Source organism: Ambystoma mexicanum, chromosome 2p, assembly GCF_040938575.1.
Source record: "Ambystoma mexicanum isolate Mex_15411 chromosome 2p, UKY_AmexF1_1, whole genome shotgun sequence".
In the NCBI taxonomy this organism is placed as follows: Eukaryota; Metazoa; Chordata; class Amphibia; order Caudata; family Ambystomatidae; genus Ambystoma; species Ambystoma mexicanum.
The window spans coordinates 128,807,973-128,834,381 of record NC_090923.1 but is presented as its reverse complement, the minus strand read 5'-3'; the positions used below and the strand labels follow the sequence as shown (position 1 = coordinate 128,834,381).

Here is a 26,409-nt window from a genome sequence, read left to right as displayed (position 1 = left end):
TTATTCAAACACATCCAGTGTTGTTGCATCAAGAGGTCTATGATGTTATAGACCTCTGTTATTTCTGCAATGTCCAAGATCAAGAATTCTAGACAAATAGGAAGCTTAAAAAAAAAGATCAATGCAAACAACTAATTAAAAACACCAAAAAACCTACTTCTGTAAAGGAAACCGAGCATTCAGACCGAGAAGAAAGTGTCCACGGGGTTAATAAGCAGGGGTGTCCAGGAAAAAGATTTCAGCAGAAATGGCAATGTAGAGAAGCAGGCGTGTATGTCATTGATGGAACCCGGGTCTCACCTCCGACATATTGGAAGAGCAAGAAGACACTGTGCATGACACTAGGTATCATTCCAATACTGCATCGAGTATATGAGCGATGTTATGCACTCAGACAACCGTGCCGAATATACCCTCGGACTGAAGTGATGGCAGCAGATTTGCATGGCACTACTGTACAATGTAGAGCTGTGAAGAAAATCTGACAAGTGTCTAGTGATGTCATAATGACAAGACATGATGCACTGAAACGATATAAGAATGCATAAAGAGTTAAGATTTAACTGAAGAAGCAAAGTGTATACGAGTGAGAAGAAACCATATATACAAAGATAAGTAACCTGTGGGATGTATTTACCCATGCATCCGAGCCATACCTCAAAACTGTGCAGTACTGACATGGAAAACATCATGATGGCCAGAGCTTCCCAGAAAATGCACAGGGAAATGCAGGAAGAATAGGCTGCCACTCATTTTTGCCGATGTTATGGGCACAGAAGGAAACTGCCTAAAACCACCATTGGACTACCCGCACAGTAGTCTGAAACCATTGGGATTGGCAATGCTGATTGCCAAATGCAACCTAGAATTGTGGGGAATTCATTTTCTTAAATCCCAAAAATGGGTGCAGTACCAGTACTCACCACTATCCAAAAGCCGGCAGTTTAAAACCACCCTGTGTTTCTCTGAAGGCAAGCCAAAGTGCCTATTTCAAACATTGCAATATGTGCAAAATATTCACTGAACACCAGCAGACATTTGGTAGAATGGAGTTTTGTGTGCCTACAAAATCTGGGAAATGAAGAGCCCAGAACAATGCTTATAACAAAACTGGCTGAGCTATGGAGTCAGCAGTTTAAGTTGCACTGGATCTAAAGACACTAAAATCGAAAATGTTTAGATTAAATAAGTGACCTATGTTTGGTGTCACATGCCTTTGTAACTGTTGAAATGTCATAGTTTTGCACTTAGAATCAGCCTTCTAGCTGCATCTGTGAAAATGTTGAGTTTTATTTGAAGGCAGAAACTGGGGAACAAAAAGTGACATTTTATCTGAAACCCGGCTTAAGGAACTGAATTCTGCCTGGCAACTACCCCCATCAGGAGGGAAACTTGAGTCACCACTGTGTTCCCAGGCCAACCTTCCTTTTGCTGCCCACACTAAGGATATGCCATCTATCTGATAATTGAATTATCTGTGCTCTGCAGGAGAGTGAACAAAGCCCTCTTCACTCAGGCAAAGGTTTTTATTACCGCAGTCGTAAAATGTAGCTTCCTCTTGGCAGGAGCTGGGAGGGGCACTGCCTGTGAGAGCAAGCTGGCTTGGCAGAACTGGATTAACCAGAAATTCAACCTTGTGCTGAGGGTAAACCACACCCCTTTGGAGCCAGAACATAACTTTAAAAAGATGAATAACTCATAGAGCGGACATGTGAAAATTTTATAAAGGACACCATAATTCTTGTGATTTTTCTGCCCACATTTTAAGAGGTTTTTCGACCCGGTGGCATGTTCAGGGGGGTGTCAGCGGAAAAGTGGATATAACTCTAAATGTATGCATGTTAAAAATCTGAAACTTCATCAGTTAATGTCCCTACTCCCTGCGCACATGTATGTAAAGTTGGGTCAATGTCAGAAATTGAAAAATCAGTTAAAAAGTGAAATATGTGCCATTTCTGAATGCAAGCTCCCAGGAAGAACAGAGTTTGAACAGGGGATACCTCCTGTAATGCATGATGGGTGCATATGATTTTAAAACAATATGTACCTCTGCAAATATGTATTTGTTTCAAATCTAGATTTGTGTGTAAGTTGACAGGAGGAGTGGACTTTCTGCAGGCTGTAAAATGACATCACGCTGACTCACAGTTCATTCCCCAATCAAATGATAAATGGAAGTTTGACCAATTAGAAGCTGAGAGAGAGGTAGGGTCAGTGATGCTAGAACACACCCACATTCTAAACACATAAAAGCAGACAGACAGGACAGATAGAGACCTTCCAAATCCATCTGCAGCGGGACGCTCTGCCGGAAAAATCCATACTTACCTCCATACAACATCCAGAGATCCAGACTTCAAATTCATCAATCTATCCAGAACTAAGAGACCAGACCAGAGAGAAAGCAGTGCTGTACTAAGAGACCAGACCAGAGAGAAAGCAGTGCTGTACTAAGAGACCAGACCAGAGAGAAAGCAGTGCTGTACTAAGAGACCAGACCAGAGAGACCAGACCAGAGTCCAGTCCAAAACCCTGACCAGATCCATGGCGAGGCCCATTTCCTTGCATTGCATAAAGAGGGGGGGAGTGAATAGCCAGAGAAAAGTGATTACATTGTTTGGTTGAAATCATATTGAGTATTTTCTGTACTGCATTCATTGAATATTGCATCCACCTGAGCTTACATAAAGCATCCTCTACCACATTATACTTTTGTTCCTATTTACCAGTGTGCTACCTTATCCATTTCTTGTCAACTCCTTATTGATTATAGAGAAGCGTGTTAGTGCCAGATTCTCCGTTATTAATCTTTATCATATCAGATTAAGTGTGCTATTCAATTATTAATTTATTATAAAGTATCATATATATATCTATTGTTTAAGTTATCAAATAAACCTTTTAAACTTGCAAAACAGAACTACTTCTTGGCTCAGTGGGGTCAGGGGGATTCCAAGAGAGGGGTGTTATATAGGGGTAGTCATCCAGAACGCATGAACTGGACCTAAAGATATATCAATAAGGGTTTTCATTCAGTATTCTAGACTAGGCGTTAACTTAGCTGTAGTGCTGAATTGAATCCTCTTACAAACCAGATGAATAGTAAGTATATATACGCAGAAACGCAAGGAAGATGATTCACATAGAAACTTGCTACAGTAGAAAATAGAACACAGGTAAAGAGGCCATGTTGAAAAGCTGGACGCCGGCTCTGAATACAAGTAAGCGAGAAGCTTGAAGGAGAGAGCAGGGATGCAGAGCAGACAGACCCTGGGAATAAGAAAATCATGCAGAATAAATAAAATAAATAAAGGATAGCTGTTGGCCAGAGATCAAGGATGCCACAGCAAGAAGCAATTGCAGGGCACAAAGGTAGTCAACAAGGATAAGCAATGCACAAAGGATATATTTCTCTTAGATTAAGTAAATGGTCAAACATGTGTGAATGCCAGGTGTTGAACAATTCAAGATGCAGAAAGCATATGTGAGACGGAGCAACCAAGTCCCTAGAGGCCGAAGAGGGTAATGAAACCCAAGATAATTGAATCAAATGGCACTAAATAGAAAGGCGAGCGAAATTGACAAAATCACTGTCTTCACAGGTGGTTCAAGAGCAGAAAACGAGGCCTACTCATGAGCACCAGACGAAGATAACTATATACCTCAACTCCCCTTAAAGTTCCAGAGAAGAGTACATCCAGCAAGGTCAAGTACAAAGAGGCATTGGCTAAAGGGCTTGGCTGATGAGATAAACTAATTGGGCAAGTGGGCAGTAGTCAACTGTTATTCTCTGCACCAGTTTCATTTTGATTGCATGCTGCTAACGAGCCGAATGTCCAGGGTTGAGAGAGAATGCCAACCAATCTTAAGGGCCTATGCAATGGTGCGCATACAATGTTTCAGGGGCCAATCCGCTGCTGTTATTCTGGTATAATCGGAATTCTACACAGTTAGAGCGAAGTTCAAGGTATGCCTGCCAGGATAGGGGCAGCCAATGATGTTACAAAAATTATAAGTAGATATGATTCCCCTAACCAATCCCTCCGTCCAATAGGTTTTATTTGCTACGTAGGATGACATCATAGCCGACACACATCAAGGAATAAAGCCTTTGTGTAACAGTTATGTAACCGAGAGAGTGTGAGCTACGATGTGTTCACCAGGTCTCCCTACTTCATTGAATTATTAATCAAGTAGTATGTTGCTATATTCTGCGAGTCTGTCCGGTTATTTGGGTCCAAGATAAATTATTATGGTAATCCCAGTCTGCGCATAAGAACGCCCAAAGGGGCTACTGCAGAGCAATGTTCAAGGTTATGCCTTAGGTCTTTAAAAGTGAAATGAGGGGTGAAGCGGTGTCGAGTCAGTGCACCTCACCGGCTCCCATCCTATCAAGTCAGTGCTTGAGTCTGTGAATTCTATGGCTTCCAACATGTCAAGTCAGCGGTAAAGTTTGTTGCTTCCACAGAGCCGATGTGGCAATCTGAGCAAGATGAGATTGTCCGCTTCAATGGGTCAAGCAGACATCTGGGTGGCTTGAAAGGCAGCTAAGGTTCAAAGAGCGTGGAGTGCCAAAAGCCTCAGCGTAGGACCTGCGGTGGCACAGTTAGTCAAGCCAACTCGAAAATGTCGAGGCGCAAAACAGTCTCAAGCTGCTTCTGGATTTCTGAGAGGCCCAATCCAGGGTCTACAGAAACAAGGTGTCCTTGGTCCGGCAATTCCACTCCAGATAGATCGACATGTGTAGAGATCCCTTCCCCTCCAGTGAGCAGGATCCGGGAGCAGAGGTTTTGGTCAACAGCAGTGTCACCGCTAATCTTCCCTGGGGTTGTTGAGTGGACAGCTTTCCTCTGCCTTGGAGCCCTCATTATTCACCTCTATGACAGAGGTCTTGGGAATAGTCTATTCACAGAGTTCCAGTGAGTCTTCCTTGAGTACCAGGAGAGGAACCAACTAAGAGAAAGGCATCCTTCCCCTAAAAAGGCACATTGCTAAAGCAGATTGGTCCAAAGAAAGCCTGTCATTAAGGGTCCAAGACAAGCTGCTGTAAGAAGTGTGTTTTGCCTTCTGACAGCATACCCAGAGTACATGGTCTGTAGGAAGGGCAGGGGGTTGGACCGGGTGTTTTAGGGGTCCCTAGCAGAAACCAAGGAGGCAAAAGCCCTCTCCATGCCTACCTATTCATCAGGAATACTTGAACTTCACCCCCTTCAAACTGATCATCACCCTGGTGTGACAGTGGTGGTTTTATGTCAGGTCTGCCTTCAAAGGACTGATTCCCTGGGAACCTCCCAGTGAGTTATTGTGCCCCGAGAGGAAGGTGTTGCCTTCCTCAGGGGGTTTAAAAGAGGGAGCTTCCTGGGCATTATATCACAGGGCTGATATGCATTAGCAGTCTGGCATGGGTGTCCATGACAGACAGCTCATAGATATCATCCCTTTCTAAGCTGTGCATTGTTCACTAAGCTGGCACTAATAAGATCTCCAAATGTGGTGGCTGTGTAGTTGTGTGATCCCAGTAGCCACCGTGCCATAAACAGGCATGTCTTATATTTACAGATTCATGTGCCACCAGGTTTAATAGGATATACAAATATGTTTAGAGTCAGGGGCGCAGACCATTAAAGGATCAGCTGCCTGTTGGAACTTGGGTGTCCAATCACTGTCAGGAATGCACATGTGAGCTTTGAACATGCCTTGTTGCCATGGCAGGGTTGCTGGTGGTGCAGTGTCTCAGCAAAGGCACATGGGTTCACTATAATGTTGGCCTGGAGCATCATAAAGGCGTGGGTCCAATTAGCAGACCTCCCTTTCAAAAAACACATGGCATCATTTTACTAATTCAATATTTATTTTTAAACAAAAAACAAAACTATATTTGTTTTAAAAAAACAGCTTGGGTTATTCCGCCATCACCATATGCCATTCTGTCAAAGTATAATTCCCCGCTTGCCTCTTGACCTTCCTGTCGGAATCCAATTAGCTGGAAAGCTGGTAATAGTTACACTCTTATCCCTACTTCCCTTTTTGCAGCCAATAGCCACACCTTGAGGAGATTGGCTGCTCAGTAATTGCCCTGGAAATATACCAGGCCATCTGATGGTACTGAAGGAGGATTAGGGCCCACGTTTGCCTGATCTTCACCAGTACCCTAGTGGTGAAGGGTTCTGTAGTAGTAGGCGATGCCTCCGTCAAAGAGCGGAGAGTACCACCTGAGCTGCACCAAGTGCCCAGATACTGGCAGCCTAGCGTGCACGATTTAAGACAAGAAATCGACCAGTTCTTGCTTGTGAATGGTCCAACCCTACTGGCTTGGCACAGCTTTGACCACCTACCAAGGATATCGCACTAGTGTTACAGTGCCCATCGATGGGCATAACCCAGCACTGTGTGCTGTAAGAGGAGTTATGATGCTGCATTAACCAAACTCAGAAGAATGAAAGGCTGAGTTAGGAGATTGATACCTGCCACTGGTGTACAGATGGCCTAGGCGAGTACTTAACTCACCGAGCCATCTTATGGCCAATTTCGAGCACCTACTGTGGCTATATCTTAGTAGTGACCTGCTATCAGAGTCGATTTCTTCTGCCTTTTCCAGAGGTGCTGAGTCGCGCGCACACACGCACCGACACACAATGCGTATGTACAATTATTTTTTAAAAATTTTATATGTCGTTTTTAAAACCTGAACACAAGTTCCATAAATAACAGTTATAATCCATAACAATCACAAATTTCCAATTTCACAAAAACATAAAATAGCATTACTCAACATTTCATCATAACTATACATATCCACAGAAGGTTTCAATCTCTTGCAAAAAAAAAAATACTAAAATGTAGACTATAATTAATTTTAAAAATCCCAGTAGGGGGACAATTGCCTCTCCAATGTCGAAGATAAATATGATATGATTGGATATTTTATTTATATCGCGCTCATACACAGGTGTTTCAGCGCGCGACCAGGCAAGGGAGGGGAACAGGGGACAACGAAAAAACGATCTTAGCAGGCCCAGTGACATTTTCCCTGTAAAGACAATGGAACTGTATAAGGAAACGCATCAAGGCAGTGATCGAAATTAAGATTGGTTAGGCAGGAGCTAAAAGCAGCCCCTGCGTACCCAGCAATCAGAAGCTACTAATGAGGAACGAGGAACTACAACATAGCGTTCCACAAATATAACTCAACGCAAGATGCATACTTATCATTTTGTCCATTGTTTATGACCCTTGGTACTTGTCCTAATTTTTATTTATAGATAGTCTCATATGCAGAGTTAAACTCGGTCATGTTTAGTCCACATCAGATGGGACGGGGACCCAAAAGTAGCTCCTGGTAGCTGTTGGTGTGAAGCTAATCAGGCTATCTTATGCTAAAAGCAGGAGATTAACAGCTCCCAGCTCCCCTCAATTTCCAAAACTGCAATGCCAAGGTCATTGCGGTCTTGCACCCATTAAACAATCAAACCCAAAAATCTTCAGCCACTAGATACGCAACTGGATGTACATGGCACTTAAACAATAACCTTCGAATGTTAATAGTAGCTTCACAAAAGGTTAACAGAAGGCTTAGATTTTTGGGAAAGAAGTGTGCCACTTTGCACAACCTGCAGAATCTCATTGAAGGAGCAATATTCCTAATCGGGCCCCATCGATCAAGGGCACAGAGTAAATTAAAACAATTGCATAAAAATACGCCCAAGCATGGGACTAGGATTTTTTTTGTTTGACAGTAAAAAAAAATCTAGGTGGCTTATGAATTGTACCAAATTAATGCTAAAACTTCTATTCAAGCCCTTACACCAATTAGACTCAATTTATTTTTCAATGCTCCCGGATTAGCCAACAAGAAATCTTGGGCCAGATTGGTTCCAATTAATATAGAATCAAACTCCTTTTCTGGGCCCATAATTGCCAGACTTCTCTTGGTTATTTTTAACCCACTTAGTACCGAGAGGTTTCTAAGCGCAGATACGGGAATCGTGTTGCTCCACGTTGTCTTGCTTCCAAGGCAAGCACATTGCCCCTGAGCTATTCTCCCGGCAATCCGCAAACAAGGAGAATGGAGGGGGGTCCAGAATTTCTCAGCAATTTCAGTTTTTGCCATTCACTACAAGACTGCCATGCTGCAAGGCACACTCCATACCCAAGAAAGACCAACCATAGCGAGAGTGGACAACCTAATCATTTTATCAAAAAAATGAGTTCAATTCTCCCGATTTGTTCCTAATCCAGAGCAAACAGTTTGAAACCATAAAGGATAGAGGCGAATACGTTCCCCTCAAATTTCCTTTGGGGTAATAATGAGTATTTACAATATTTAGACTTTTCCTTCCGACTCAGAGCATAAAACTGTGCCAGTATGTCAGATTCTTGCAAGGGCGGGACTAAAGTACACAGCCTTCATTTCTCATTAACAGTATATTTGCTTATGTTTTACAACAAACGTGCATGCTCACACAAGTGTCCAAAATCACTTCATCTTTAGATTCTAGCCCCTGATGACCGTCCATTACATTTATGCAGTTTAAAAGGACAGAAACATGTAGAGCCAGTTAGGACACATGGGTGTACATTAACATATTTAAAGTCCAACTGCGAATATTGTGTCGTAAATGATAATTAATGTATGACTGTTTTTTATACATGTGATTGTGGAAGTTTTAATTTATACACCATACTACTTACACGATTTATTATTTTGTTTAGAATGAATAAAAAAAATATAAATCTTTTTTATGTAATCACTTTTCACAGACAGTTAAGTGAAAGTGAAACTGATTTTTTTCTTTTACCGGGGATTCCCAGCCTAATGATGGGGAATATTCATGAGCATGTGAATCCCTGCCAGACCCCAGGCTGGAGAAAATATCAATCTTCATGTAATCATCATTTTTCACATTCTGTAGTCCATTTCTTCAGGACTTAATGTGTATCGAGAGATCACAGACATTGTTTGCCAATTTTATTTATTTATACTTTAATGTGATAAAGACTTTACACAAAGAAAAAGAAAAACATAATACACATACAAAATGCAAAGAATTAAAATACAGTACAATTCTGGAAATTCTGCTGGCATGTGTGGGACTGTGTTGCCAGGATCCTTCATCTGGCCGCTCGAAATTTTAATTCTGCCTGTCTTAACGTTTGCTCGCGTGCCTGGAATTCTTGATTGAAATTCTGCATAAAATTATGTATGTATGAATTTTGAATTGTGAATCTTATTCTGTATCTCACGTATTTCAAGAAGCAAGAGTCAAATCTGGAATTTTGAATTGTACTGCATTTTAATTATTTGTATTGTGTATGTGTATTATGTTTTTATTTTCCTTTATGTTTAAAGTCTTTGACTGAATCACATTAAAGTATAAATTGTTTGGCAATATGGCGTTCCTTCTTTTGTTATATATGTACACAATAATTGATTCACGTCACATTTTTTGAAATTCATTTATAAGCTTGTACAAACTTATCAGAGACTTACACGGGCAGGGCGCACAGTGACTGTCAAAAGTGGCAACACTTAGACTCCCTTTCACCGCAGCCTGAGCAGACGGACGCACTCTGCTTAATTGACTCGACGCCGCAAGACAGCTGATCATTTATCAACATTAGCATCCTGACATTTTGTACCCGATAATTTTATACTACAATACTTGTTTCCTGTATCTGTTTTTTTAATTAGTACAGGCCAGATCAGGCCCTGAGGAAGGACCATTTCTGTCCGAAACGCGTTGGCCTCGTCACCTGCCTGTACCGACAATAAATGGGTTTCAACCATTATCCAAATAACCTTTCGGTCTAGGGGTGTGGTTATTCTAATTAGGAAACATTCAGCGATCAGGATTGTCAAAGAAATATGTGACAAGGAAGGTAGAATGGTTGCTATTTTAACAAATATTCAAGGCAAAAAAAATATATATATGACCTAATGATATGCACGTGTAACCTGCCTATACACAAGTGTTTCACGTTTATTTGAAGCATTGGTCTCAAAAATCCCTTTATGTCCGTTTCCAATGTCACAACAGTGCTGTTGGGTAAGCTGTTGACTAGCACCTTGAACAAATTGTATTCAGAGGGCACCGATTTAACTAGCGCCTAGATACATAAGGCTTCAGTGCGCTGCAACAAATGCAAAAATAAAAATGGAGCCATCACTCAAGCGTTATAAAACTGTAGCGATGCCCAACCCCTCCCCCAATCACTCAGATAATCACAAATGCAAACCATTAACAGCTGGACGTTACTGGCAGCACCCAAGTACAGACAGTAGCACACATTTCACTGATGGCATCCTAATATTAAAGGCAGTACACAACTGTGTCCGGAGATGTTTTGGCCGGGTCAACACTTCTACTGGAAACCCACAAAAAACAAACCATGGTCAAGGTATTACATTTTGGCTGTCGTCAAGTGTAGCCCGAAATGACACAGTAGTCTTCATGCCATAACTAAAAGGATAGTGTAGTTCAAAACATTCCAAGTGTTCATTACATTACACGACAACAACTAAAACAGAAACGTTTCTAACCAAAACATTTAAAATCCCTAGGTGGGTCAAGCCTCGGACACGTGGGACTCTTTCCATTAAGTTGACTGCAGAAGTATTTCAGTGCTTCTGAACATATTTGCAGCACCCTGGCATGTGACGGCAGAAAAAGATCTGAAGCTATGCCCCACTGGCACAGGACCAGTGATCTTCTGGCACAATGTGCTCAACTAGTCCTTGGAGTATTTTCACAAGATTGATAAGGACGCTGGGGCACGGTGCACAGCTTGTAGTTTCCACTATGGGGTTCCCATTTGCTGCTGAGGAGGGAACAACTCCTGGGCGTTGAGAAGGTAGGAGTGTGCCTTACTACGTAGTCTTTAAAACCTCTGGCGTGTTAATTGACAACGGAGATTAGTAAACTGCCAACTAGGCAAAGGGTGGCACCCTGTGTTCTTGGCAACCTCTGGTGTAAGAAGGCCAATGCCCCCATTGTACGCCTCTCTCCTGGGAATAAAGACTGCGCTCTCTTTATCAAGTCCTTTATAGAGCCCCTCTGGGTCAGATCAGGAAAGGACCAACCCTCCCGGGCACCAGTACACGCCATGGCACACCTGGCACTGGGTGGCAGGGCTCCGGTCTGTGCTTTTGAAGGCAGATATAAAATTCGTCCTTTACTTCAATGGGCATGGTGGGGGCAGCACACCAGCAGGGGGCAGAGCCAAGGGCGGTTTTGTTCTGTAGTCTCTTTATTTGGACATTGTTTACGTGGCTTGCTCTCCTAAACCATCTTGGGTCCAGCAAAGAACTGCACAGTTTGAAGTGCACTTCTTTGCCTCCAAGAATTGCAATGACAATGCAGTGAAACGTAGCGCCTGCAAACGACTCATATGATCCCAAAGCACATGTCTACCAATGGTCATGGAATCCTACAACTACTCACGAGGGGGTCGCAGTATTGAATCACACAGACGCAGAGCACCCCCCCCCTCCAGCCCCAGAGAATACAGAATGCCTGTGCGTCAACTGTCACCATAACTCTCGTGTAATGTTGTAATACAGACACACAGTTTGCACTCTTGCCCCAGTCATGCAATGCCACCCACTTGAGTGCCTACCTGCTTCTCCGTCATGGCATAGAGGAACTGGCGATCGGGGCTCAGCACCAAGTCCCGCAGTATGGGGCTGCCCTCGTGGACGACCACCGTCTCATACTGCAGCGTTTGGGGGTCCTTGGGGTTCGACAAGTTCACCAGGATCTGCAAGCGAAGAGGGACAGAAGATTAGGAACTCGTGCAGCAGAATATCACCATTATAAACAGATTTAACACTAAGCATTCGTGTATCCACGTGCATGCCTATCTGTGTGTAAACGGGGGTCGAAGTGGGCCGGAACAAGACTTAACTGCGCTCCGGCAAAAAGTGCCTTGCCAAAACACCGTTCTGCAGTGCCAGAGGCCCATTAAATCCCTCCATGTCGAGGAAGCCCTCTGCCCCTGATCAATTCATCCTGTGCGCAGTTTGAAAGCATGCCCATGGACACTTTGGGTATGCAGCGATATTGAAAAGTCACCCCTTGCTCACTAGGATGGGCCAACCCCAAAAGGTGAAAAGGCTTCTTCTTCTTCTTAATTATCAGAAGCGTGGGCGGACCCACGCAGGCGCTTCCCCATCCTATAGGATGATGTGCACCGTACCCACTAATTATTATTTGGCTCCATTTAAGCTCACAACTCCTCCCACCTCCCCGTCTGCCTCACAAAATCCAACATCACTCTATTCCTCCTCCTGCCTCTCTCCCCATCACCTCCCAGTATAATCCTCTCACTCAGCTCAGCCACACCCAACGCAGTCAACCGAACCCTCATCAATTCTCTCTCCGTAACATGTCTTTCACACCTAATCAAAAAATGTCCCACCGTTTCAGGCACCCCACACACCGCACAGTCCCTTGATTCACGCTTCCCTATTCGAAATAGACAGTCATTCAGCCCCACATGACCTATCCTCAACCGATTCAGCATCACCTCCTCCCCCCTCCTCCATTCTGAACTCCCTGCATCCACCTTCACCGACACTTTCCCACGAACACCGAACATCCACCTGCCCTTCACCCCATTCACCCACCTCTCCTGCCACTCATCCAGGACCCGTCTCATCATCACAGCCTTCACCTCATCCACACTCAAAGGCAACCTCACATCAATCGCTCCCCGCCTCATACCCTCACACGCCGCCAGATCCACCAACTCATTTCCCAAAATGCCACTGTGACTGGGAATCCACGCCAACTCCAAATCCATACCCCCGCACACACACCGATCAATCTTCATCCTAATGTCCAAAATCACATCCTTCCTATCACCATCCCCTGCCACAATCGCCTGTAACCCACTCAATGAATCTGAGAACACCACCACTTTCTCATACCCCAACTCATACACCCTGTCAATCACCAATGCAATCGCCACCAACTCAGCCGTACAAATAGACACATCATTCGTCAGTCGTCCTATTTTATACTCCCCAATGCTTTCTAGATAATACGCCATTCCCACACTCCCAGACATAGGATCCTTTGAACCATCCGTAAACACCTTGTATCCTTCCTTTCCTGCCACATACTCCCAGGTGAAAAGGCTCCGGTGTATATATGGCTCGTACTTTGCACAAATGTTGCCGTTAGGGTGCGCGGTGCGATACATGAAATGAGCGCACCACACACAGAATGCATCATGTTCACAGACGGATTGCATGCTTGAATTGCCATCATAGATTTGTCATATTGGTGGTGGTCGTTCTTATGTTCCCAGAATGCACTTTGGTTTTATGCAAAGCAGCCAGCATCGACAGTCAAGGAATACGACATTCTACACGCAGCTCCACCCCCCCTCAGACCCACCCACATACCTGGCAATCCCACCCCTCTCCCATGGAGGCGGTGGAGGGGCCCGTCCCACAGTAAAAACTTTGTCCATTTCAAGCACTGTTTGGAGACAGTCATACAGACAAATCCCTAGTTCAGAACACTAAAGCAAACTACTTAAATATACTTGCACATTTTTCCATTGATGAAGCAATCTGGTTTGACAAATGTGCAGGCATATATATCCCACAGGGTATATAGAAATGTGCGCCTATGCAAGATATTTTATTTAGAGGCAGACTTGAATCACTACACATCCCTCTATGCCCACACCTCTGTGCTGATTATATCACTACACATCTCTCTATGCCCACACCTCAATATCTGTGCTGATTATATCCCTGCTCATCCATCTATGCCCACACCTCAATATCTGTGCTGATTATATCACTACACATCCCATGCCACAGCTCAATATCTGTGCTGATTATATCACTACACATCCCTCTCACCCACACCTCAATATCTGAGCTGATTATATCCCTGCTCATCCATCTATGCCCACACCTCAATATCTGTGCTGATTTTATCACTGCTCATCCTTCTCGCCCCCACTTTAGTATCTGTGCTGATTATATCACTGCTCATCCCTCTATGCCCACACCTCAATATCTGTGCTGATTATATCACTGCTCATCCCTCTATGCCCACACCTCAATATCTGTCCTGATTATATCACTGCTCATCCCTCTCACCCCACCTCAATATCTGTGCGGATTATATCACTGTTCATCCCTCTCGCCCCACCTCAATATCTGTGCTGATTATATCACTGCTCATCCCTCTCGCCCCCACCTCAATATCTGTGCTGATTATATCACTGTCATCCCTATGCCACAATTGAATATATGTCATGATTATATATTTGTATCGTTTATTTGTACAGCACCAACTGCAAAACAAGTGACTTCATACTAAGCATATGCATACTAAAGACATCACCCGCACACACCCCAACTTCCATGCAGGACACTAAAATAAAGAAAAACAATTATGTGGGCGCTCTTGTGGAACTCTGTTCTGAAATGACATGCCACGCGCCACCCGGTTTGGAGTTGCTTCGCCTCTTCACTGTCCCAGCAACATTTTTGTTTTTTCCCTTTGCAGGCCACCCCCCATTGTGTGTGTTGGCCATTAAGCCACCACCCACTTGGAAATAAGCGTTTAGTTACCCCCCCCCCCCCCACTGATCCCCCCCACACTTCAAATCCAGGAACATATTTATGCATTCTTTTAAATGAAAGAAATGCTAAGAATGTGTGTTCCTAAACGCAATTCATGTATTTCAAATAGCAACGTCTACGCTCAGATCACTTGTGGCCATTGTGTGAACATATAACGTGAAGCCAGCCAGCAATAGCTTCTAGGCACTATTCCACCGATGCTGTGAGTGATACGTCTCTTATCCTTGAAGCTGCACCCTCCGAACCTGCCGAGCAGCACTGCGCCGTTCAACGCCCGCACTGCAAGGTAAGGCGGTAAAGTTGCCAAGGCGTGCCATGCTGCGAATTCACCCGAGGCGATGGGGCAAGGTTGCCACGGCAACCGCATCCAATATGTAGCATCTGCCGCATCCAATGGCAGGCACGTGGGGAGGCGCTGGGAGCACGTTTATCGGTGATCAAAGGAAGAAAACATGTTTACCAAGGCCGGAGCCCCGCGAGTGGCGCTCTGTGCAGAAGCAATTAGAAATGCTTCGCATTACAGCCCTGCGTCTTCTGGGACGCGCGCAGGCCTCGCGCCGGTGGTGCGCGGCGGAACTAGCTCTGGGGCGCGAGTCCTTGATGCGCACAGCCACACCCTCCCGCCATCGTCGGTAATGCACCCCTGCTGGTGCAAAATAGCTGCGGTGCACAGGCTTACCGACAGGCAATGTGAGTGGCAGGAAAGCCACTGAGCGGGGTTCAAGATGAGATAACGCTAGCACGGACTATTGAATTGTGAGTGGCTATGTGTTCTCTTGGGCTGTCAGGTACATGGGGTGTGGGAGCCACAGGTTGGGATGTGGGGTACGGTTTACCGATGGAAGAGCATTGCCTTGGTCTGCAACCCGTCACGCAGAGGTTTTAGACTACAACTCCCATTATCCCTCACCATGGACTATGCTAGATAAGGCAGATAGGAGTTGTAGTTCAAAACATGTGGCGAGCCAAAGGTTGCAGACCTGCGAAGACATGAGTCAGCAGTATTTTCTAGATTACAAAACAAACAAATAAAATCATACCATCTATTTGTTCATGTTTTTATATAGCACTTGAAGACCTACTTCACAGCGCCAGTGCTCAAGATAAGCGTTTTAGTGCATCAACTCCCAAAAGAAGAGAACAACCAGCTTGGGGTCTGTGCAAGTGTGCAGCTCCCTATTTTTGGGAAGTGTTCTCTTTTTGGCAACGAGTAACCACACATACAATGGCTTGCGTGCGTTGTACGAGGTAGGGCCACAACTACATTAGTTAGCACCTGATTTTACTGTTTTCCCTTCTGCCCCCCACCCCCACCCTCCGTGGCTTGATGAAGGATGACATCACGTTCAGTGATGACGCCCTAAACCTGATGTGTTTCAGGCTCCGATACTGCTTGCGACACAGATGTTAGCCCGCTCAGTTGAATGGCCACTCTGCCCCTATGCAACATCCACAACCAAGAGCCTTCCCCTGGAGAATGAAGCAATTTACAAGCATTTCAATAACCATTCTCCCAACAACTCCTCTACGACCCATCAACGCCAGTAAGATAGCTCAGCAGGTTGAGCGCTGGCTGCTGCGATCCATGTATAATCTGCAGGTTCCAGGTTCAAATCCTGTCGAGGCTAACAGCCTTTCCTACTTCTGAAATCGATAAATGAGTACCAACTTCAGCTGGGCTGATGATTCTATGCAAATACGTACAGCACTAGCACTCTGTCCAAAACGCTACATAAACAAACAATTATTAAAAAAACTATCAACTGCAATGCAAATACTCAGAATAGGATGTGGGCAGCAGTGAAAGCTGTGCCCGGGGCACACCCTGCGCTTGATTACTTGAGAAATTGATCGCCAATCTTAAACCTACAAATCTTAGTTATGACTCAATCCCGGTATATTTGGCTAAACGTGCACATGCCCTTAGTAAACCAGTACAGACTCTGGTGAAATCATCGCTCAGTCAAGGCACAATACCAGTGGAATAAAAAAAAAATCCTATTTAACACGTACGTTGAAAAAGCCCCCATTGGATCATAAAGTATTATCCAATTATTAAGTCTTTATTTTCAATTAAAGCTTCTCAAACCCTTATAGTCCCATCATCTCTGAGAATGATCGTCCCACTGTGGAGGGTGCCCTTACAAATAAAAACGAGACTACCGCAACCCTCTTCTGTCGGGTATACCGACATATCAACTTCAGCGCCTTCAGGTGGCCAGAACTCAGCAGCACGACTGATCTTCTCACTATCACGGAAAACACTGGTTTCAGATTTTCCGGCGAGGTCTTCATTGGCTGCCAATTACAGCGGCGGATTCTGTTCAAGATTCCGTCTCTGGTTTTGAAATGTATCCATGGCCTTGCCCCAGCCTGCCTAGCATGCAAGGTTGCGATCCAATGTCCCCCCCCGTACATTACGATCCATGGGACAAGGCGTACTGGTAATCCACCCCCCGCCCCTCCTTCTAGAACTACCTGAGAAGACAGACTTATCAGTTGTGGGCCCTTGTGCCTGGAATACCCTCCCGAAACAATTGCGACAGATTGACTGGCTAGCCATTTTTAGGAAACGACTGAAAAAGCATCAGTCACCCCAGAATGGGCCAATCGGTGTCTAGTTCACTTCGTGTCCATCTGCGCCCACATGCAGTTGCTCGGGATATGCGCATTACAAATATAAAATGAAATCATAATTCATCATCCTGAGCCTTGTATCCGGTTCGGCACTTCACACTGCCAAAAGGAGACTGGAGACCGTGCAGAAACAGGGCACCAAATGAATGAAAAATGTGCACACAATGGGAAGCTGCCAAGAGTTGGACAGAGATATACAACGCCTTCAAAACCCTTTAGGCAGGGGTCTAACACTTGAGCCCCCCCCCAGTCCCCCTGACGTTTGACTACGTCAGCAATGGATAATGGGTGCTGTAGCCCAATCATAAGCCAGGTCTATGCTTGGCCAGAGTCCTTGTGCTAGGAAAGGTAAAATGGGGCCCCTTAAGTGTGCCTCTAGTAGACAAACTGGCAATTCTGAGACGCTGGCCGGTCAATCCTTGCACCCACCAGTCTCTCCAACAAGGGCCGGAAACCTGCAGCTCTCCATATATTTGGGACTATGACTCCCATGATCCCTCGCCATGGACTATACTGGGCAACACTCATGGTAGCTGTAGCCTAAAACCTCTGGAGAGCCAAACTCGGTAGATCCCTGCACTAAAGGATGGAAGTCCTTCTAGGGCTCTGGAAATAACTCCAGAATTAGAACACATGTGGTATTAATAAACCAATTGTACATTTTGACCAAATGGCAAAAAAAAGATTTTTTGAAAAGCTGGATGGTGGTGATGACTAGGCCGGTCTCTAGAGCGTGCCACCTGAACACAGACATACAGATGTCTGCATCCCGTGGTGCAGTCTGCACACCTGTTCTTCGGTGGCGTTACCTGGAGGGAAGTCGGGAGACAATGCCGGAGCCGGGTAAGGTAAGTGGGAGGGGGGGGGGATTAGCGGGGGGCTGGTGGCGTGTTGCCGCAGTTCCACGAACCTAGAGCGGAGTGAGGGTGGGAGCATCTTAAATTGACTGCGGGAACAAGAAGAGGCAAAAGACAGGCCTTGAGGAGGGTGGACTTTGATGCCACCTTCACCAAAGTTGGGCTTATTTGCATGGTTTAGATGTTGAACAGTCGCAAGCACACATCAGTTCAATCAAGAGGCACGGCAACAGGGTTGTTCCAACTCCAGGCCTTCAGGGAAGGATCCATGCTGTTTTTTTAGGCTACCCCTCATTAATATTCATGATAAATTTGCATACACATTGCAAATGTATGCATATATTTCCTCATGAACATTGAGAGATATTCTGAAAACCAGTCAGGAATCCAGCCCTCCGGGCCCGGAATTAGACAACCCTGGCCCTATCATTTCGCCACGGCGCCTGCTCTTCCTTGCAGGGTGATGGTGTGGAGTCAAATGTGAGGCTTACTTGTTTCAGCCCAACACAGCACACACTACACAGTCAATTCTTAGAACTGTGGCTCGCTCCAGCCGGACCCTCTACAAGCCAACCAGGCAAGCCCACCTCGTAGATGGCTAATGCGAGAACTGATGCACTACACATTGGCCCGGATTTAATGTACACATGTATTACATTCAGAAAAATCAACCTTTCTTGAGGTGGACTGAAGCTATGGGAGATTAGGAAGCCGGCCACTCAGCCAGGGAGACCCAACCGCCAGAGAAGACCGAGGGGTCACGCAAGGTTCACGGAGACCGGGGCCGCAATGCATTGGTGTTCGAACCTCAGGCCTTCGGGCATCCGCTAGAAGCGGGAAATCGTGTAACCGCTCCGCTAAATACACCGTTCCTACATCATGGCGACAGTAACCACATTAAGAGGCGCCCAGTAACTAGGACAAGAGCCGGGAGGCCAGGTCCACACCGGGCTAATTCCCTAACACAATTGGCATCTCCAGCCCCTGACAGACATCTCACCAATAATGCAATATCCGGCGCGCCTAATAAAATCCCACAGCCCCATCGCAATCCCACGCCTCAGGCACCCCATGAAGAAGATCTAAAATGGTGGTCGAGGACGGGCCGGCGCTTATTAAGAAACAAGAAGTGTTTTTTTATAGTACCGCGCAATGCCACCATAACGCCCAGTGTAGTATGTTCCCAGCGCAGCAAGAATGGGCGTGCAGCCCAGGACTGCGCTAGCGGTGCATCTAAACCGACAGGTCCATGCTTCGAAATGAGATGAGGCCGTTCAAACGTTCCTGTGTTAGGGGACCTTGGAGATTTGGCAGGAGAGGTCGTGTAGGCGCTATGAAATAGGTGGTGGGGTCTAAGGGAGAGAGCGGGGGGGGGCTTGCTTAAGGGAGGGTAGGGGTGAGGGACCAGGGATTCGAGTTTTAGTCCAAACTCTTCTCCTAGGCTAAACTGTGTGATCGTGTACCAAAGGCAATCGCCTCGTGCTTGTTCCCTACCCGGCCAAAATTGATCTCAGTAGAAACCAAAAAAACCAAATAGTTTTACATTTAAAAAATGGCATCAATGGTTAAAGTGGGGAAGGCTCCAATGCGGCTGGGATGGGGCTTACAATGATTTACTGTTTGAGGTCGAACACGTAGGCCTATACTATCACATAAGGCCTGATGGTTCTTCAGTTGAACAGATCCGCTCTGCAAAGGACTGTACCATTTAAGGTAGGTTGACCAGATGTCCCAATTTTCCCGGGACAGTTCCGGGAAATCGCCTTCCGTCCAGGGACCAGCGAGTTTTATTTTATAAACCCTGTCACAGGATTGGAAGGGTTGGTGGCTACGGTCCCGGTTTTTGGCAGGACCAGATTTCGAAATCGGGCCTGGCGTGACTCTTCCTGCTCGTTAATGCTGTTCACGTGCCCATTTCGCCCCCCCTCCTATGAGAGGAGTGTGCCTATGAGCACACCCCTGCAACAGGCCAGCGACATAGAAGTAGGACTACAACTGTATATGTGTTTACTGTAGTCCTACTTCTGTGTCCATTGCCTGTCCAGATTATTATATATATATATATTTTGTTTAAACCGGGTCACCCTAATTTAAAGGGAGGTGGGACAGTCACAGTTCTAGGTCACACCTAAAACGAAATAACGCCACATATCCGAATAGTTTTGGGAGACAGTGGAGTGGGAAGGAACAATAATACGCATATTAAAATGAATACTAATCTTTCGACATGAAAAGACAGGGCAAATTACACAAGAAGGCGGGGTCAACCCTCGTCTCGCGATGCTGCCGCCTCTGCAGGGCTGAATCTTCGGTGCCTGGAGACACTGGACCACAAACGGGCGAAGTGGAAACGTTAACGCCCCACTGATCTCTTGCTATGATAAATCCTGCTTTTCCACCCAAGAAAAGACCAGGCTGGACAAGGGGCGCACGGTTATTTTGCAGGTCTACGGGTCAGACATCCATACAGCAGGCACAGTAACCCCTAGAGCTATCTTAATGCCATGGGATGTTTTCATCTATGGAGGGCAAGCACCACACGGCAGCAGGTACATTAACACCCCAAGCAACTTTACACGGATTGGAAACTGCATTTCCCTACTTTGAGATCGCCCCTTAAACGTTTTGAAGTTCACATCCTTAATAGCTTTTATTTGCATTCATGCCAACTACGAAAACGGAAATCTCCGTTAGGCTACGCCTACAATTTTTCGGATATGAGGCGTTATTTCGTTGCATAAACCACACGTGTTTCAAAGATTCCTTAGTTACTTGCCATTTTGGGCACTATCCCAAACATGGTCCCTTACTCATAGGTCCCCCCCCTCAATTTGTTAGCCCACTTAAACCCCTGGCTGTCGACACGTATTAGCACTTTCTAAATGTTACAGTATGGGGCAGATCCGGGAACAGGCGTCGCGGAAATCTAATTTGAAGGAGGATCACACAATGCGGAGGATAGGATTCAATCGCCAGCCTGGTAGTGCCCCAGTAGACAAGCAACAACTGTAAAAACAATTAACAATTGAGGGACTCATTTTGATAATCACCTCAAAATGTTCCAGCAATGCTTCCGTTTCGCCAAACTAGGCAAGTGCCCTCCTCTCCTGATGTTGCAGATCAGCCTAAATGGAGCCCCGCCAAGCGTTATGTCTGCAGTTAAAATCTGAATGCGATCACTTAAGACGATGCAGTGCCATCCATTCTGATCTGGTAGATCCAGGGACGTCATTTCACCAAAATGCCAGGGGTAGCGGAAGTGACATCACATGACCCTTGCCCTCTGACGACATCATGGGAAGCGATGGAACACGACCTTTCACCCCACGACACAACAGGACGTGGCATCACATAACATTGTTTTAGTATACTACAAAAAATATGGTTCCGATATCACTGTAAAATGATACACATGTTGAGCCATTCTTGTATGAAATGTGTATCGTTAATATCAGTGCATATAGGCCCATATTACCAAATCACTGAATGCAAGCAGATGTCCAAAGGCCAAATGATGAATTACATAGCACTTACCTGCTTCACATAGAACAAATATACATACAATATCACCCAACCTGTGTTGGTACTCATTTATCAACCTCAGCAGGATGAAAGGCCGAGTTGACCTTGCTGGGAGTCGAACCTGCATATCCCACACATTGCAGCAGCCAGCACTCAACCCACTGAGCTATCTCACCAGCTATAACTATCAGAAAACCAGCCACTCCAGAAAGAAACTGCCACAAGCTGCTGGCCACAGCCCATGAACCTCAATAAAAAATAAATAAAAAAGTAACACTTCGATTCTATTAGTGGTAGCAAGGGAAACCAGAGGGGCAGTAAGGGAGACGTCAAGGTTCGCAGTTGCGACCCCTAAATGACGTCCATGGGTTGGATGAATCTCATGCCTCTTTGTCCCCAAGCCTTCTGCCGCCCCCTCCTCCCGGCTTGTTCACCGATCAGCAGTGCCACCGTAAACAGCACAGATGCCCACAGCAAGTCGTGCAGCAAGCGTTTGTTCCAAGGTTGGGTTAGGTCAGCAGGGGGGAAAAAAAATTAAAAAAAAGGTGGGTGGATGCTGTCCACACACATGTATCCATGACTTGTGTCCTGAAAATCAATAAAGGGACAGAGAAAATAACCGCCCCCCCCCTCCAGTCTCCAAGGACCATACCTCTCACGCAGCACCCATGGCAAATATTAAAGACTCACTTGCCCCCCTCATCCATTCCCCTCTGACCACCACATTTGGCTTCCAACAATACTCTATGGGTTCTGTACTTTTCAGGCTATATTTCCATACATAGTACTCGCATAAATATATACATCCCTATAGAAAGATGCTAGGCAAAGTGTAAACATGTGTCTTTTCCCCCTCCACCATGAATGGAAGACTACAAATACCAGAATGCAATTTAGCAGCAGGCAAGAAAAGGCCTGTGGATTTTGAAAATGTTATTTCAAGCCTTAAAGACTCATAACAAAAAAGGTCACGAAAGGTCACGTGTGAAGTCATGTGTGTGTTTCAATGTTTGACAAACGCAAGGAAAAGGTTACATTCTACCGAAAATAAACGCTTTCTGGTGTGTTAAAAAGGAACATGTACAAATAAGAAATAGTTTTAAACTGTTTTGCCTGATATGTTTAATTGTCCCGGAGGAGGGCACACATTTGTAGGCCGCTAACTAGTGCTCTGCGTTTACTTTCAGAAATAAAAATTCCGTTTACAGTGAACACAAACGTTAAGAGCGTCTTGTCAAAACAATGGTCTCTTAAACGGGCCATCATTGCTTGAAGAACGAAGCAGGTGAGCAGTGCTTATAGGCCCAGGGTTTTTGGTGGGCTGCTGAAAGAAGGGATGGTATTTGTCTCGGGAGCGTCGCAGAGGTTGAGGGTTACACGTTGCCTCACTAAGATAGAAAGGGAGCCTCATACGTGGAGGCAGCACCGCATTCATGTATGTACTGGAGGCAGGCAGCTGGTGTCTGTGGGAGCCCTATGGCCGCAGGGCCCTGGGCAGCCGCACAGACTGCCCGTGTCTTGGGCCGGCCCTGCCTACCAGTACCAGTGATCTGCAAGTCCGGTTCTTGAATATACTACCACCACGTGACAGCGAGGGCCTCGCCATTTGTTTTAACAACATGAAATTGCTTTGCCTTTGTCGCAGTAGGAACTGCTTGCACAAAGACTCGTCACAAAACTGCAAACCCAGGCGAACGGGTTAATGTCGGAATGCAAAGAGTTGGCTCCCGTCCTGCTCACTGGAAACATGATTTTAAATCTTTTGAAGATTCTGGTCTAAAGCAGAAACCTTATGAAGCTGCTTTTTTTGCAGACGTTAGAAGTTTCATTCCAACGCTAGCTTTGTCCAGAGCAAGTCACAAGAACACCCTGATGAAACACTTGTGTATAGGCACGTTATAAATGCAATATCTTATCGTGATCAAAGAAACGGCTTCAACCAAAACTTGAAATCAAATGGAAAAGGATACAACAGGATTAAAATGAACGAGAACAAATGGCAATAATAAAACGGAAATTAAAAAATATTTAGAGCGCTAGAAAGTAAAAGATATCCATCCAATTTACTTGCTTTTAATAACACGTTATTCTATGGGAGGTGCTGCTGCAAGCTTCTAAGCACTACAACAATAGTGGTCATGCCCGAAGTTCGTGGTACTCCATCAACCCAGGAACGATGAAGGGCTCAGTCAGCCCTGCTGGCATTTGAACCTGCGGCTGCGCAGAGCACACAGCTGCAGTGCCGGCGCCAGGTCTGCCAGCACCCTGTGCAAGACTTTTTGGTGCACCTCAAGCCCAGTGTCATGTAAACTGGAGGCACGGTGCCCTTTATTGGATGCCCAGCCCAGGGGGAGAGGGTGCGCCCTTCTGCAGCCGCACTTGCAGGTACCCTTGAGCCGGCGCTGCACAGATCTCCATAGCAGTTGCTAAAATCTGAGCTATTTTACCAGCTTCCAAGGCAGCACTATAGGACAGGTGGTTTTGTAACATGAACAATCCGGCACTAGAGCGCAATCCACTGACACTCTGAACAGTAATGCTGTGAAAGTGGAGTACTATCGATTTACTGTAAAGGGCAAATCTGTGCAATGTGATGTTATGAAACTAATCATTTTTTCATGTTCACGTTATTAATTTTGAGTACGGGTCATGGTGCCACTTAAGGGGCAATAGTACATTTTACACCATCAAAAATACAAACACACTTCTCACCCTTGGCGAAACCAGCAGAGATGTATGGCAAATATTACTGAACCAGCAATAATCTTTCTGGGGCTTGTATCTGCTTAGAAACGCATGCTGTGCATAGGCCGCCAACTAGTGGTCGTGCCACAAAAGGTGCTGTTGTCGACAATGGCGGGCAGTGTCAAACATGCTATAGGGCAGACCTTTCAACCATGTAGTTCAGATAAAGAGGACCACGGATGACCCGATAGTTCGGCTGGACATCCCATTGGCAAGGATCACCACGAGAGGGTGGGGGCTTGGATGCATCAGCAGGCAAAAAACACAAATGCGTTTGAACTACATTTATTCCAGACGCAACAAATAAATATTTACATACACACCAAAATAAAAATACACGTACAAAAAGAGTAGAAAGCCAAAGAACACCTCAAAATCCATTTGGCTCCAGAGTAATGGGCCGTCCCCGCACCTAGGGGCTGGAGGGTTGTGGGGGCCTGCCATCAAGACAATCAGATAACCTAGCACTATGAAAAACCGATGTACAGGATTGACACAGGGGCTGCAACACCAGCTTAGTTGCCAAATGCCTTTGTTCCTCATACAGCAAGAAAGGAATCCAGCTTCCTCAACATAAATGAGTGGCATCTTGCAACCTTTCTCTTTTGAAATATTGACTTAATCATCGGTGGCTAGTTTGATAGTCGTTTGTTATTCCGCCCCCCGCCCCAACCCCTGCACTACCAGAAATGCCGTAAGGCCTAGTACGATAGTCGCCCGTCTGCCTCATCTCCTACCTCCCCCCTACTCATATCATTGTCACAAGCTCTTAAACTATCTGAAATGCATGAAAGGTCGCCAGGCCTATACGATAGTTAATTTCACATTCTTAATGTCTCAAGGCCTTGTGAGAATGTCAATGTATGTTCCCTTGCCTTGAAGAGCTTTGAAACGTGTGTGTATAGGCGCTATACAAATACACTATCAATCAGCACCACCCTGATACATGGCAATAGACTATCTGTAAATATGTACATCAGCTCCAAAAGAGCACTCGTGCGGACTCCTGTGGGCAGCCATTTTAGAATGAAAGTGACCAGGCTCTCCCTGGGCAGTTGAGGGGCAAAAAACATTTTCAGCCAAAAAAAATGGTAGAGAGACTGTGATGCATTCCTCCCCTAGACAATGAAATCTAGCCCAACCCACCTGCCTCACAAAAGACAACCAGCAGGTATAGGGCAGAGGCATTAGCAGCAACCTTAGTACATGTAATGATGTGTTATTTATATAGCGCCTTAATCCAATGCGCTTTACAGAGCACATATTTACATTCAATATCACCCAACCGAAATTGGTACTCATTTATCGACCTCGGAAGGAGGAAAGGCTGAGTTTGCCTTGCCGGGATTCGAACCTGCGACCTGCAGATCATGCTCCGATTGCAGCAGCAAGCGCTCAACCCACTGAGCTATCCAACCGGCGGTAATGTAGTGTAGTGCAAACAACGAACGTTCACCAAAGTACCTTTATGAAAGACGGCAGAAACTGTGTGGAGGCCCCCAGGGATCTAACCCCAAACCCTCTGCATATTGGAGGCTACAGACAAATCTAATAAAGCCATTCCATCTTCAACTATCGGATGCGTGCCCTTAGTACCCAGCCCACACGCGTGAGTCTGTCCCTCGTTCCCAGCCCACGTGCGCGAGTCTGTCCTCAAATGGCAACCTGCAACGCTCCAACACCTATAGAATTTCCCTATGTAAAGACCACCTCTATGATGGTGCTTTTCGTCTACAGGAATTGTTAGCAGCAGAGAACGATTGGATAGTAAAAATGCTTGGTGTTTTTAAATTAATGTTTCATCTCCTAAAAATGTGATACGATTATGCTGGTCTCGTCGCTCAGCCCCTGGTCTTTTAGCCGCAGGTTTTTTGAATGCTTTTTGGATCCAAGTATGAAGTTTCCTTCAACACATCTGAGATTTCAATTCCTTTAAATCCAACTAATATCCTGTTAGGAAGTGTATCATTTAATGCAGGGAAAATTAAAACACCCTTTTATCATTTTCTGATCTGTTTATACCTCTTGCAATTTTCTTAA

General features: G+C 45.4%; 1 protein-coding gene across 3 annotated transcripts in view; it reads right to left on the bottom strand.

The window, feature by feature from the left end:
• Window positions 1-26,409, bottom strand: part of PLXNA1 (plexin A1) — an 812,782-nt gene that overhangs the window by 397,441 nt on the left and 388,932 nt on the right. For all 3 annotated transcript variants that reach the window (XM_069643382.1, XM_069643384.1, XM_069643383.1), the window contains exon 4: window positions 11,617-11,757. In XM_069643382.1, coding sequence (XP_069499483.1) covers window positions 11,617-11,757 — 141 coding nt within the window. The remainder of the gene's footprint in view (window positions 1-11,616; window positions 11,758-26,409) is intronic.